The sequence below is a fragment of the Mesoplodon bidens genome (assembly GCF_964165515.1).
Source record: "Mesoplodon bidens genome assembly, chromosome: 1".
NCBI lineage: Eukaryota > Metazoa > Chordata > Mammalia > Artiodactyla > Ziphiidae > Mesoplodon > Mesoplodon bidens.
This window is the reverse complement of record NC_138176.1, coordinates 191,455,250-191,469,059: the sequence shown is the minus strand read 5'-3', so window position 1 is coordinate 191,469,059 and position 13,810 is coordinate 191,455,250. Positions and strand designations below refer to the sequence as shown.

Genomic DNA, 13,810 nt, shown 5'->3' with positions numbered 1-13,810 from the left:
TTTTCTACCAAATCCTGCCTACCCTTGATATCCCAATACAGTTACAGAAGACTCAGGAATACACACAATATTTTGGGCACAATATTTCTAAAGTGGGTATAAAATAATATTAGGGAAGGCAAGTCCAAAGGAGTTCTAGGGAGTATAAGCTAAATCTGAGCAGTATTTGCTTTCTAAAAACATGTTTTCAGTAACATTGTAATTCCTAAAACAACCTGAAAACTAGTTGTGTAAGTCAAAGACCTACAAGAAGGTTCTAATTAAAATAGCATTAGATTTTCTAGTGAATACATGACAGCATTATTACTTTCACAGTGCCCTTGGAAAGATAAATATTATCAGTGTCCAAACAAAACAGCTGTTAGTTGTTCTATCAGCTTTTCTGAGAACTGACCCAATTAATAAAATGGATTTATTAATTCAAGCTATATTGAATATGAAAAGGAAAAAGGAAAAGGAAATATTCTGAGAAAAAACAAATAAGACAAAGAGTCACCCCAACATACATATTTGGATTTGCTGATTTTTGGTCAAACTCACCCTCAGGAGAGTTTTTGCTTGTTTGTTTGTTTTGGGTGGGGGCAAAGGTTAAAGCAAGGACAAAGGGAAAAGATGGGAGGAAGTGAGAAGAGAAGGGTAGCTGACCAAGATGGTCACCTGTTTGCAAATCTTCCCTTGGGATCAAACTCCTATAGCTTGATAAGAAGAATATACACTGATAGCATTGGGGCAGGCCTACCTAAAGTCAGTTAAGAGAGAGTTGCCTGAGTTCACCTGCAAAAGAACGGAATCCAAGGGTCAGAGTCCAGATAACTAGGCTAAAAAGAAAAAAGAAAAACACACCAAAACCAGAGGTTCATGTTTCTCATTTCCCAGATGTTCCAGTCCCAGAAAATCTCTGTCATTGAAATGAAAAACAAACAATGCTTGTTTGTAATGAAAAAGAATTTAACTTACTCAAAATCAGAAGAGGTTAAGAGGGTAGAGGTGCAGGGAAAATAATGCAACAGACGTTTAGAAATATAGAATTTATTTATATTCACCGTAAGACAGTGTCACATTTTGTACATGGCTACCAGAAGAGGAATAACACTCTGATTGCACTATATTGCTATCAACATTGCTTATTCTGCGGAGTCGGGAAACACTTATTTTCCCCTTTAAAAAATTTAAGGCTCAGTTTCCAAAAGGTAATTTTACCACTTATTTTCCTGTTTAAGGAACTGGGAAAGTTCTGAAATAAAGGACAAAGGGGTGGAGGGGGAAGGACAGTGCCACACACTTCACTCACTCCTACCCCCGCTGAAGACACTCAGTGTGATCTGTGGTTTTGTCAAAGCCTCCTCCTATCTGAAATGTGTTTGGTTACAAGATCAAACAAATCAGTAGATGGGAGAGGCCTTAGGTATGTTCCTTTAGTAAACAAACGGGAAAACTAAAAACTTTATCACTAGTTGCTGGCTAACGTGTTTATACGCAAGTTGCCTGCAGATAAGTGTGCACACATAGTCACGTGGACTCACTTTCCTTTGGTAAAACTCACCAAACAGGATGTCTCTTCTAACACGCTAGTAAAAAATATTTAATTTCATTTCAACTTTCAGATCAAGTGGCCACAAAGCTGTCCTTTCTCCTAAATACTGTCTTCCATTTTTCTTTTCAAACTTGTAGTAGAACAAAACCATGATAGTAACTCAAACTGGTATGTAATCCCTGTTTCAGTGATTAAAGAGAGTGGGAGGAAAGAGCGTGAGAAAGCGAATCGTGAACAAAGTTTGGGGTATTTTCTTGAGAATTACCATATCAACGAGTTCCAAACACAACGAGTTCCCAAAGTGTTTTAGAAGCATGTTTTCCTGTACAAATATTTCTTTCAATCTACAATGACATAATCATTTTACAAAAGAGAATCTGTTCAAACTCAGTAAACTACCTTACAGTTCATGAGGCTAACGCTATAACAACAACAAAAGCCAAAAAGGGCACCGTGGGTTCTGCCTCTGGCATCAAGAGGTAGAGACAATCACTCGGTAGAAAAGATTAACAATAAAAAACAAAAACGGTAAAACAAAACAATACGCCCTCCCCCCCAAAAAAAAATACTCCACCACATTCCATTTCTAAGGACTAGTTCTGGAAAGCCTGGGTGGCATTCAGTCTAATTCCAAGTTGAGAGATCCATTGCCCACAATCATCTTGCTGTAATTCTTCTGCTGCTCTTCCTTAAAGGTGTCCTTCACCTTGGCTCTCTTCAGCCCTCCATCCCTGAGAAAAGAAAGACAGATAAATAAAAGATACTCCCAGCAGAGATTTAAAAGGGTTACCTATTAATACATGCTGCACAGTGCCATGACATTTAGCAGCTGGTCAGCGATTAGGCAAAAAAACACTGGATTTGGAAGCAGAAGGAACCAGATTTCAATCTCTGCTCTGCCACTCAATCAGACCTGTGTTACTTTAAGGCAGGAACAATCTCTCTCATGTTTGATTAAAATAAAACAATCTCTCTGCTCAGTTTCTTTTTAGAAGTTAGGACTGCTATATTCAATATTTGGATACTGTATTAAAACTAGGATTGTTTACCTCTCTTTTTCCCCAAGGAAAGTAAAGTACTAGGTATTTTTAATCTAAATCGACCTATATCTTACTAGAAAGCCATATGGAAAATTTTAAATAAACACACAAGAAATGGTGAGGAAACTGAGTATGTGTGGGTAAATTCCTTAAAGAGAAATGGGTTCATCATTATTCAAATCTAATCCTATGTCTAACAAGTCATGTTTTGATTCAAACCACTATATTTCAAGTATTTATAATCTTCCATATTCCAAAACAGACTCAAAATAAAACAAGCAACAAAAACATAAACTGCATTCAACCAATAATAGTGCCTATGTAAGCAGTATTCCTTAATTCAGAGCCTGTGAATCTTTGAACTCTCTCCAGGGTGGAGAAAACAGACCTGCCTGGGTTACAAGTATTCTGTGTGCACTTCCTTCTTTAGACAACACAAAGAAACAACAAGCTGGAAGAGCTGGAAGGGGACTGGACTGTCAGGGCCACTCTCTCCTAATCTCATGTTTTAGATTTTAACTCCTAGGAGAGCGTGGACCAAGAACTTGCTTACTTTATACTCTGCCTGTTTAATTTTAACCCAGCTAAGCATGAATGTTTACCAAGTGCTCTCTAATGATGATGAATGGATCATAGGTTAGCCAGTGAACTCAATGCCATGAAGACAGAACTTGACCTGCAAACAGATGGCTGCCTGAGACAACTGCCATGTCCTGGCCTCTAAAGTCAAAACTAAGACACGGCCCACCAGGAGGTCCTCAACTTAAAAATAGACTTAGGTCCACAAATTTTCCAGGGGGTCAGTTGTAGGAAATTTCCATGAAATAAGGTTATAAATTGTCATTAGGTCTCCAGAATTGTCCACAAGGGCCTCTTTTATCCACATGAGCTGCCTCTAACTATTCAGAGCATTTATGTGAATTCTGAATAGTAAGAACTATGGAAGGGAGGGAGAGACGGAAGAAAGGCCATTCCTCCATTCCTGAGGTCCAGGCCAAAACAGATAAAAATTCACAGTCAGCAACATTTGTCCTTGAGCATCCTGACATTATTTTTACACAATTCTCCCTCCCAAGCATTCCAGTAAACCTCACGCTGCTCTGAGCACCCCACCTGTGACTTGCCACCCCTAGAGACTTTAAAGTTTTACCCAATTCCCCTTTACAATGACAGCAGATCTTAGTTCTTAAGGAAGGCAGCAGCCATATATAAAAGCCACTGTAAGATGACACAATTAAGTTCTCATTTAATCTAGGGGAAAAAAAAATCTAGACATGTTAATTCATATCCAAATGACAAACACATCTGGAAAGGCAGTGAGCCTATTTTCTTTTTAAAGAAGAGGCCAGGTAATTAAAGTAACTTTTTATTATTAAACTGCAAATGGCCTGATAAAAGGAAATTTTAAAACTCTGAGGATCATTTGTGCCATTTCGTTCAAGCCAATCTGACTGGGAGTCTGTCCTGGAGCTAACTCCCTTAGGCTACTTTTGTTTCGCAAGGCTTTCTTCCTTTCCTTGGTATCTGAGGCTATAGATCCAAAGCTCTAAGCTTTTCATAATGGCTTCAGGGCAGGAGCGGGGCTGGGATGTCAGGTAAGAGGAAGGGGGATAAAGATTAGAAAACAATGAACAAGGAAGAGGAAGCCCATTACACAGATGAACATGGGTCACTAGGACATCTGTAAACTAGGACATTGGTAAGCCTGTCATTTCATGATGGTAGGATGTCTGCAATTTAGTTTCACATATTCCAGTTTAGAGGGTGTAATACAAATATTAGTCTTAACCTGTCTTAATCCTAGTCTTGACTTTAGGGCCCTAAAGTGAGTTGCCCTAAATCAAGAACTCATACTCCCAGAGTGGTCAACTAGGCATGTAATCAGAAGGCCACCCTCCAGAGGTGCCACTATAAGTTTTCAGCTATCTTGATCTCCCATCAACCTCCCAAGCTTTGTTAATTAGCATAATGAATTTTAGAAATGGGTTTTCACTGTAGAAATTAGTAGTTTGTTCATTAGCATGACAGATGCCAGAGACAGGCTTTCCTAGGCGAAATTAGTTGTATTCAAGGTATGTGAATGGATAAAATATTTTAGAGACATTCCCCACCCTTGCATTAAAGGGTATATAAGAATGTAGCCAGCCTCTGTTCTTCCAGAGGCTTAATCCCTAAATAGTCCTGCATTCCTCTGCGGGTTCAGAAGGCTTTGGTTGCCTGGCTGACAGCCTGACTTGGTAAGCCACATCCTGCTCCCACAATATTGCCAAAATTGCCTCCGATGAACTTTTCATGTCAAGTGTTTTCAAAACACCGAAAAGACAGCAGGGACTTTATTACACTTACAGAACTTGAAGTATGGACTATTTTGTGCCAGTTTGCAAATCCTATGTCTGTGTGTGTGTAAGAATCAATTTCCTATTATAACCCTCACTGATACAGACTAAATGTTTGTGTGCCCCCCAATATTCATGTACTGAAGCCCTAACTCCCAACAATATGGCATTTGGAGATGGGGCCTTTGGGACCTAATTAGGTTTAGATGAGGTCATCAGGGTTGGGCCCTCAAGATGGGAATAGTACCCTTATAAGAAGACACACCAGAGCTTCCCTGGTGGCACAGTGGTTAAGAATCTGCCTGCCAATGCAGGGGACACGGGTTCGAGCCCTGGTCCGGGAGGATCCCACATTCCGCAGAGCAACTAAGCCCGTGTGCCACAACTACTGAGCCTGCACTCTAGAGCCCGTGAGACACAACTACTGAGCCCATGTGCCACAACTATTGAAGCCCGCACGCCTACAGCCCGTGCTTCTCAACAAGAGAAGCCACCGCAACGAAGAGCAGACCCCGCTCGCTGCAACTAAAGAGAAAAGCCCGCGTGCAGCAACGAAGACCTAACACAGCCAAAAATTAATTAATTAATTAATTAATTAATTAATTTTTTTAGAAAGACACAACAGAGAACTTCCAGCCTTCAGAACTGTGACCAAATAAATTTATGTTGTTTAAGCCACCCAGTCTATAGTAGCTTGTTATGGCAGCCTGAGCAGACTAATACTCCCACCTACATTCAATCTTGCTCAAAGAAACAAAAAACTGAAGCCATAGATATCCATACCTAAAATATTTTGCTTATTTCCTGTCAAGTTTTTAAGTTTTCTTTAATATAGTTATAGCTGGTGTTAAATATGAACAAGTCTGTAAGTTGCCCCTTGCCTCCCAGGGTCCATTCCTCCAAATCCATTCTCACTTTCTTCTTCAGTGAAAGAACCCTAAATTTTAGCTTGACACATGGCCATGCAGAACAAAGACTACATTTCCCAGATTCCTCTGCAGCAAGGTGTCAGTTCAAACAGATACAAGTGGAAGTGGCTTGTCCAACGTCCAGCCTGTGCTCTTAAAGACATGAATGTGTCCTTCTTGTTTTAGTTCTTCCGTGCTAGTCATTTTGTTGTACTCACTGGGTAGAGGTGGAGCAGCCATCTTGGACCATAAAGTAGAAGCACACTAAGGATGGTAGACCAATACAGAATGAGCTGTTATAGCAGTCTAGGCTGCCTATGTTTACATTTGGGAGATGAAATTCTATCTTAGTTAAGCCATCGGTATGCTGTATAAGCCACTGTCAGTGTCAGCTAAACCTCTAGCTAACAAGCATAATAAATGACATTATTAAAATTCAGGTTTTTTAATTTAAAAAAAAGTGATAGTACTTCTGAAAAATTTCTTACCAAGGAAGCTCAGTCAACCCTCCCTGTATGGCAATAGCAGATTTAACCCGGTTAGCAAACTGGACTGCATCTTCTCCTTCCTGGAAAAAACAATCACAAGTACTTCCTTAAGACAGAGTTTTCAAATAATGCTTTCAAATGTCTCACAATCATTTAAATTTGTTTTAAAGTATAAGATTCATATTTTAGCTCAAATATGCTCTATTCTGAATCATAGCAAATATCATTTGTTCTATTAAGAAAATGCAGTGCTGTACTGTTTAATATTTTTATCACGTGTATATATGTTTATTATGCTCTATATTAGCCTTATTCAAGATACAAAAATCCACAATATCTGCAGGTTCAAGAAACCAATGGCAATTGTAAAAACTATTATGGAAAAGAGTCTCTGAATATAAAACCAGCTTGATTTTGAAGACAGCTAGGTATATATACTTTTTAATGACTAATGCTGAGAAAGCAGAAAGTGCAACTGTAGCTAATGTGAGGAAGGGAGACACCCAGGTTTTCAGGTAAACGTTTTCTTGCCTTTATCTGACTAGATAAAGCACCAAAGACCAGTTGTCTATGGCATACCTCTCTGGTCATGGGGGGCATGTACCACACATCACAGACAATTGCCCAGCTGGTCATCACTCGAAGCAGGTAGCTCACCATGTTGTATTTACTACTGTTCCAAAATGCGTCACCAAACTGAGGATTATACTGAGAAAAGAGAAAAGAAAATGTATTCCAGTTAGGAATTAAGTGGCAGTTTCTCTTATCCATGTCAATGGATGATAAGCCAAACATCTCTATCAGACCCCCCAAAAAAGAGAAGCTACTTCACTTGACAGAAAGGATCCAAAGAGCAAACCAGATGTAGAAAACAAATTTATGGTTACCAGGGGGTAAGAGGGGGAGAGAGAAATTGGAAGATTGGGGTTGACACATATGCACTACTATATATAAAAGAGATAACTAATAAGGACCTACTGTATAGCACTGGGAACTCTACTCAATACTCTGTAATGACCTATATGGGAAAGGAATCTAAAAAAGAGTGGATATGTGTATTTGTATAACTGATTCACTTTGCTATACACCTGAAACTAACACAACATTGTAAATCAACTATACTCCAGTAAAAATTAAAAGAACAATTAAAAAAACTATACTCCATTAAAAATTTAAAAAACAAACAAACGAAAAAAACCCAAAGAGCAAACCAGGCCATATAACTCCCCTGACTAGAGCCAGAGAGCACTGATACAGGAGGGTTATTGACATGACTCTTAAATATCTGTCTCCCCACTTAACTGGAAGGTGGGTGAAAGGAGGAACAGTATCTGTTTTGCTTATCATGGCCTCCTCAGTACTCAGACACTGGCCTGGCACACAGTACCACCCCACATATCTATATACATATCTCAATAGAGAGAAAAAGTGATCAAGCAAATGGGGCAACTGTAAATAATTGGTCAATCTGAGTAAAGAGTCCACAAGTATTCCTTATTCTTGCAAATTTTAAGTTTGAAATTATATCAAAATAACATTACCAAGTCACTGCCCTCTTTTGTGGGGGGGTGAGGGTGTTTTACCTTAATTGCAACTGGATATATGGTTCCTCCAATTTCAAAGCTTCCCTTTTTAAACATCATGACTGAAGTATTGTTGATGCAAGTTCCTATAAGGAAATAGGAGTAGAGGGTGAATATTTTTTAAAGCAGTCATTTTTAAAATGAATCATTTTGATATAAAATAATTTAAAATATTCAAGTCATATCAAATTACAGATATTTTTAAAAAAAGAAAAAAATTACAGATATTTTATTATCATTTTACAAATCAATTCCTGCTTAAGTAGTAGTAATTCGACAGTTCTAAGCAGGTTTAATAATGAACTTTTACTTAATTATTGGCTACTCTAAAGATACAATTTCCTCACAACAGGTGACAATTTCAGCACATCTTAAAATAAGGACTTTAAAAAGTTATGGACAATACCTTTCTAAGTTCATTACCCAGAAACAACTTCTAAGGTCAAAAAGGTACCAGGATTTCCATCAAATCTCAAAAGAAAGCAGGGAATTACTAGCTCAGAGGCCGTCCCATCCCTACAGGACAGCATAGATCTGAACTAAGAATGCCAATTCTAGAACAATCCAATTCCTCATATACTTTTGGTACTTGTTATCAACTATAGCTTGGTAATAAGCACTGTCCCTTCTTACCTTCAGGAAAGATTAATATGGGTAATTTTTTCTTATCAGCAATATGTTCTTTTAGTCTGTGAAGAAAAATAAAGGATTAAAATTATACCATAAAAAAGAGAGAGGTGGGAATCCTTTTTGGTATTCTTTACTCTCTACTAACACAGATATACTTGTAAAGCAATAAGGAGGAAAGAAATAAGATACAAGTAAAGAAAATAAAGAAAATAAACTCAAGTTGGTCCCTTTCTAAAAAAAGTGTAAAGGCTGGTAAAGCTGAGATAGAGAGATTACAGCTGCCAGAGTATATACTGCTGCTCAGTAATCTCAAGATGGGGAACAGTTTTCTAACCTTAAAGAGATTTCAACAGGTACTTTCCATTTTACTTTTAAAAGCATGGCCCACCTTCATCTTTACAGCAATGATCAGAGTGCCTTCAGTTAAAGGCCTCAGGTAAAAAGCTGTTTCCAAACAAAGGTTTCTGGTAAGCAACTGTACCCCAAGCCCCAGAAGTTCCTTCTCCTGTTCCATAAATAGCATTAGCTCTGTCTGTCTCTACATGGATTTAAGTGATAACGGTCATTCAGCAAACACTTAATCCACCATCTATTTATTCAGCCAACGGTTACCAACTATTTACCTTCAAGGTAGTAATTTTCAACTTTAAAAATTCAGTGACTGGACTATATCTAAGTCATGGCAATGTAAATGTATGGGCCTTCTAATCTCATCATCTATCCCACTATGACTACAGAATTCAAAAATTTTTAAATCTAGCTAAGACAGGTGATTCACCAGAAAAGGCCAACCACAAATAGAGCTCCATATGTTTTAGTTTTAACCTTTAGTACTACTCTGCCTTCTTTGGCAGGAAGACCAAGGCTTGAAAGATTTTATGCTACCCCAATGGATACTGTGTAATGATGCTGCTTACCTCTTAGTAACCAGGTGTCGGTCCTTCATTTCTGAGCGTTCAAACCAGACATGTGGACAAGCCTTGACCATAGCTCTCTGAATAATTCCCATCAATCCACCATGAACCTGGCCAACCTAGAAGGACCATGAGAAAAAAATGCAAAGGCATAGCTGTCCAAAGAAAGTCTTTTTTTCTTTTTAGTACCAGTAAGTTCCTATTCCCCACTCAGAGAAAAGATTGGCCTTCTTCTACTGATTGAAGTTCATAGTCTGTTCAAAGGACATGACTGGCCAAATATAAGCACAAAGTATTCCTTAGTAGCACCTTTGAATTTTAAGCTATGTTGCTATACTAGCTTTACTCTAGCTTTAAAAAGTAGAAGTCTTTCAACTTAGTCAAGATAAGGGAAATACAAATTAAAACTACACTGAGGGACTTCCTTGGTGGCACAGTGGTTAAGACTTCACGCTCCCAATGCAGGGGGCCTGGGTTTGATCCCTGGTCAGGGAACTAGATCCCACATGCATGCCTCAACCAAGAGTTCGCATGCCACAACTAAGGAGCCCAAGTGCTGCAACTAAGGAGCCCACCTGCTGCAACTAAGACCTGGCACTACCAAATAAATAAATAAATATTTTTTAAAAAAACTACACTGAAATACGATTTCTGACCCATCAAATCAATAAAGATTCAAAGGTTTGACAATGCGCTCTGAGCCAAGGCTGTGGGAAACAGGCACTCTCATACATTGCTTCGGATGAGGAGATTATAACACCCATAGCAGGAAATTTGGCAAACTTATCAAAACTACATATACATTTATCCTTCAACTCAATAATTCCAGTTCTAGGAATTTACCCTGAAGATATAACTCCAACAAAATGGAAATATATATGCACAAAGTTATAACTGCATTATTTGTAATTGAGACATATTGGAAAATACCTAAATGTCCAAACATAAGAACTTAGATGAATAAACCATGGTACATGCACACAATGGAGTACTATACAACTAGGAAAAGAATAAGGTTGATCTCTATGACTGATAAGGAGTGATTTCTAGGAGATATCGTTAAGTGAAAAAAGCAATTGCAAAAGAGCAAATAAAGTATGCCACCTTTTGTGCTAGGTGGAAGGGGAAGTATACACATGTATTTGTTTACCTCTACAAAAAGAAAATATACGCAAACCCAATGTAGTTGGAAACCTACAAGGATAGGAGGGAATGGGGTAGAATGGACATGGGTGGAGTGACTTCTATGAGTGTACTTTTTTGTCTAGTTTTGACATTTCAAAGCATATTAATGTCTCACAAATTAAAAAAATGAATCAACAAGGATGCAATTAGCAAAGTGAAAGCAAATTTAAAGAAATGAACCCAACTGTATTTCAAATGAATAAAAGAACATTGAAGGAAGGGGGAGGAAAAAAAATCTAAGAAATTTACAAAGATAGTATTTAACCACATCTGCTCCATCTTGGGTGGGGTACCAAGAAATGCAAAATACCCTGAATTCTTTTTACAACATATTTTTCTTTTTGTAGTAAAACAGGTGAAGCAATTCTGAAGCAATTTTAGATGTATTATAGGATTGAGAAAATGAGTAAACATGTTGATATTGTTGGGAAAAAGGGTATTCACTGTGAAGAAAAGGGAGATACAAATATAGGTTGCAGAAAACTAAGAAAGAACTTGATGAATTGAATGAATTATTACAGACTCAGATTTCCAATATTATATTACTATTACACATAAATATGACATATAAACATATTAAAAATAGAAATATTTTACACACATTTTTACATAGAGAGAGAGAAAGCAGCACATGAGAATGTAAATAATAAAGCAAATGGCACAAAATGTTACCAACCGGTAAATGTGGATAAAGGGCATATGGATGTTCCATGCAACATTCTTATTATTACAATTTCTCTCTAAGTTAGAAAATATTTCTAGATTAAAAAAAAAAGTAGAGAGCTTTGTTTAGGAAGAAAAAAAAAAACTCTGAAAAGGCACTAAGAAGAGATCTTGATGTATAGTTTATATTTAGCCAAAAGGGGGCAAATACAACCTCTGGAGGTTAGCCGTACAGTTCCTCCCACTTCTGCCCTCTGCTGCCTCTGATTTAAATCTGCTTGGCTTAGAAAGGATGGAGACGGGGGTGGGGGGTGGGGGGGGGTGAAGGGTGTGGGACAAAATAGTTGAAGAGGATTAAGAGGTACAAACTTTCAATTATAAAATAAATAAGTAATGGTATGTAATGTACAGCATAGAGAATATAGTCAATAAGTTGCAATAACTTTATATGGTGGCAGATGGTTACTAAACTTATAGTGGTGATCAATTCATAATGTATATGTGTTGAATCACTATGTTGTATGCCTGAAACTAACATAACATTGTACTCAACTACAATTAAAACATTAAAACTAAAAAAATAAATAAAGAAATCCAACTGGCTTTCGGTTTCTATCACTCAACCCATCAGAAAGTTTGCAGGTTCTATGCTTTTTTAAGCCTTGTCTAATACTGTAAATTATACAATTGTATACTGCACCTGTAATTGCAGTTATATACGATCAAGAAGCATGCAAAATGCTAACAAAATTCTGATGCCCTCAGTCACAAATGAGTTATACTCAACTCTTTGTTGACCAGGACAGGGAATGCATATTGTATCAGAAACACAAAATCATGATTAGGCAAGTTGGTTAAGACACTTGAACCTCTGCTTTCTCAACTACAACATCTCAGCCCTAACCCCTTTGGATTACAGGGAAGGTCAAACACAATGGATGTGAAAGTGCTTGTCCACATAAATGCAAGGAATTATTATATACACCCAGAACTGGGTGGGGTCTATCCAGGATTTTTAGCATGAGGGTTTCTGGACAGGCTTTCTGGCGTCTCTGGATGGGCTTTCTGGGATCCATAAACATCTTGAAATTATACACAAAATTTTGTTTGTATGATGCAAATGTATGTTGTTGTTTTTCTAAAAAAAGGATACATAAATATTAACTGATTACTAACCTAAAAAAGGTTAAGAACTACCAATTCCCATTAAGTCTTTTCAGAGTGGTGGTTAAAGCTTCCTTAAATTCAGAAAGAGCTCCATAACTTAGAGAAATTTAATAACGTGTTAAAATGTGGTTGCCCAAGAGTTATATATCTGAACTTGTATCTTAGATTAAATATCTGGCAGTGAGCTAGGGGTTTTTACAAAGGTCTTCAAACCCCCCTCAATGACTGTATAGGCCACAGATTGTCAGCTACCAACATACATGCCAGCACTCCCTACTTGCCTATTTGCAGCAGACACTTAAATCAACAGTGGCTCCCTTCACATGCCTTCCTTCCCAGGAAAGCACACCAGACCATGAGTATCAATCATAGGAGGAGAGGACTCAGAGGTACAAACTACTATGTAGAAAATAAATAAGCTACAAAGATACGTTGTACAGCACAGGGAATATAGCCGATATTTTATAATAACTATAAATGGAGTATAACATTTAAAAATTGTGAATCACTATGTTGTACACCTGAAACTTATATAATACTGTACATCAACTATACCTCAAAATAAATAAATTAATTAATTAATTAATGGCTCCCTTCAAATGCCTTCCCAGGAAAGCACAGCAGACCATGACTAACAGTCACTAGAGCTGACACCTGAAATAAAATCTATCTGTTCTCTCTGAAGTCCAAGCCACCACCATGAGATATGAAAAGAAGATTCCCCAGGATTCCTCTCCCATTATTCTATTCACACGCCAGCTTAGGGCATATTTACCACCAGCAGGAAAGAACATCTTTAGTGATCCTCCAAATTTTACTTGACATATACATAAAAGAGAAGAAGGAAATCTTGACAAGTTCTTCAGGGTGACAGAAAACACCCTTTGAATTGAAAACATGCCAGAAATGCCACAAAAAGGTCTTTTGAGGTGTCTGATTTTTACTGTGGGCTTTGTGGTTTGTTGATGGGTTTTTTTCCTTTTCTCTTCTTTTGCGGCTGTAGGCAAGAACTGAGAAAGGCAATGTGGTATATATATCTGCCTTCCTTGCTTGATCTTCATTAAAGGGACAGGGTTTTTTTCTTTAATTGCATATGACTCCCTGAAGGGAGACAGAACTAATTGGCTGGTAAGGGATTTGTACAGCTCTAAGGAGGAAGACTTTAGCATCTCAAAGTGTCATTAAACATTTCAGGGATTTTTTTTTTTTTTTTACTTTTTTTATCGCTTATTAAACATTGCAGGGATTTTACAAGCAAGATGGAATCAACTTTATAAAGTCCAATCATGCTCAAGTATGTCTACATTTCATTAAGTTAATTTCTTACTACCTTAAATATAATGGCTGTTTTCCTTCTTTTTC

At 37.6% G+C, this 13,810-nt stretch overlaps 1 protein-coding gene across 4 annotated transcripts in view; it reads right to left on the bottom strand.

The window, feature by feature from the left end:
• Window positions 1-1,013: 1,013 nt before the first annotated feature.
• Window positions 1,014-13,810, bottom strand: part of GPAT3 (glycerol-3-phosphate acyltransferase 3) — a 58,354-nt gene continuing 45,557 nt past the window's right edge. For all 4 annotated transcript variants that reach the window (XM_081241826.1, XM_081241829.1, XM_081241827.1 and 1 more), the window contains exons 8-13: window positions 9,437-9,552; window positions 8,523-8,578; window positions 7,890-7,975; window positions 6,886-7,014; window positions 6,307-6,386; window positions 1,014-2,265 (exon numbers count right to left, since the gene is read on the bottom strand). In XM_081241826.1, coding sequence (XP_081097952.1) covers window positions 2,154-2,265; window positions 6,307-6,386; window positions 6,886-7,014; window positions 7,890-7,975; window positions 8,523-8,578; window positions 9,437-9,552 — 579 coding nt within the window. In that variant the 3' untranslated portion in view covers window positions 1,014-2,153. The remainder of the gene's footprint in view (window positions 2,266-6,306; window positions 6,387-6,885; window positions 7,015-7,889; window positions 7,976-8,522; window positions 8,579-9,436; window positions 9,553-13,810) is intronic.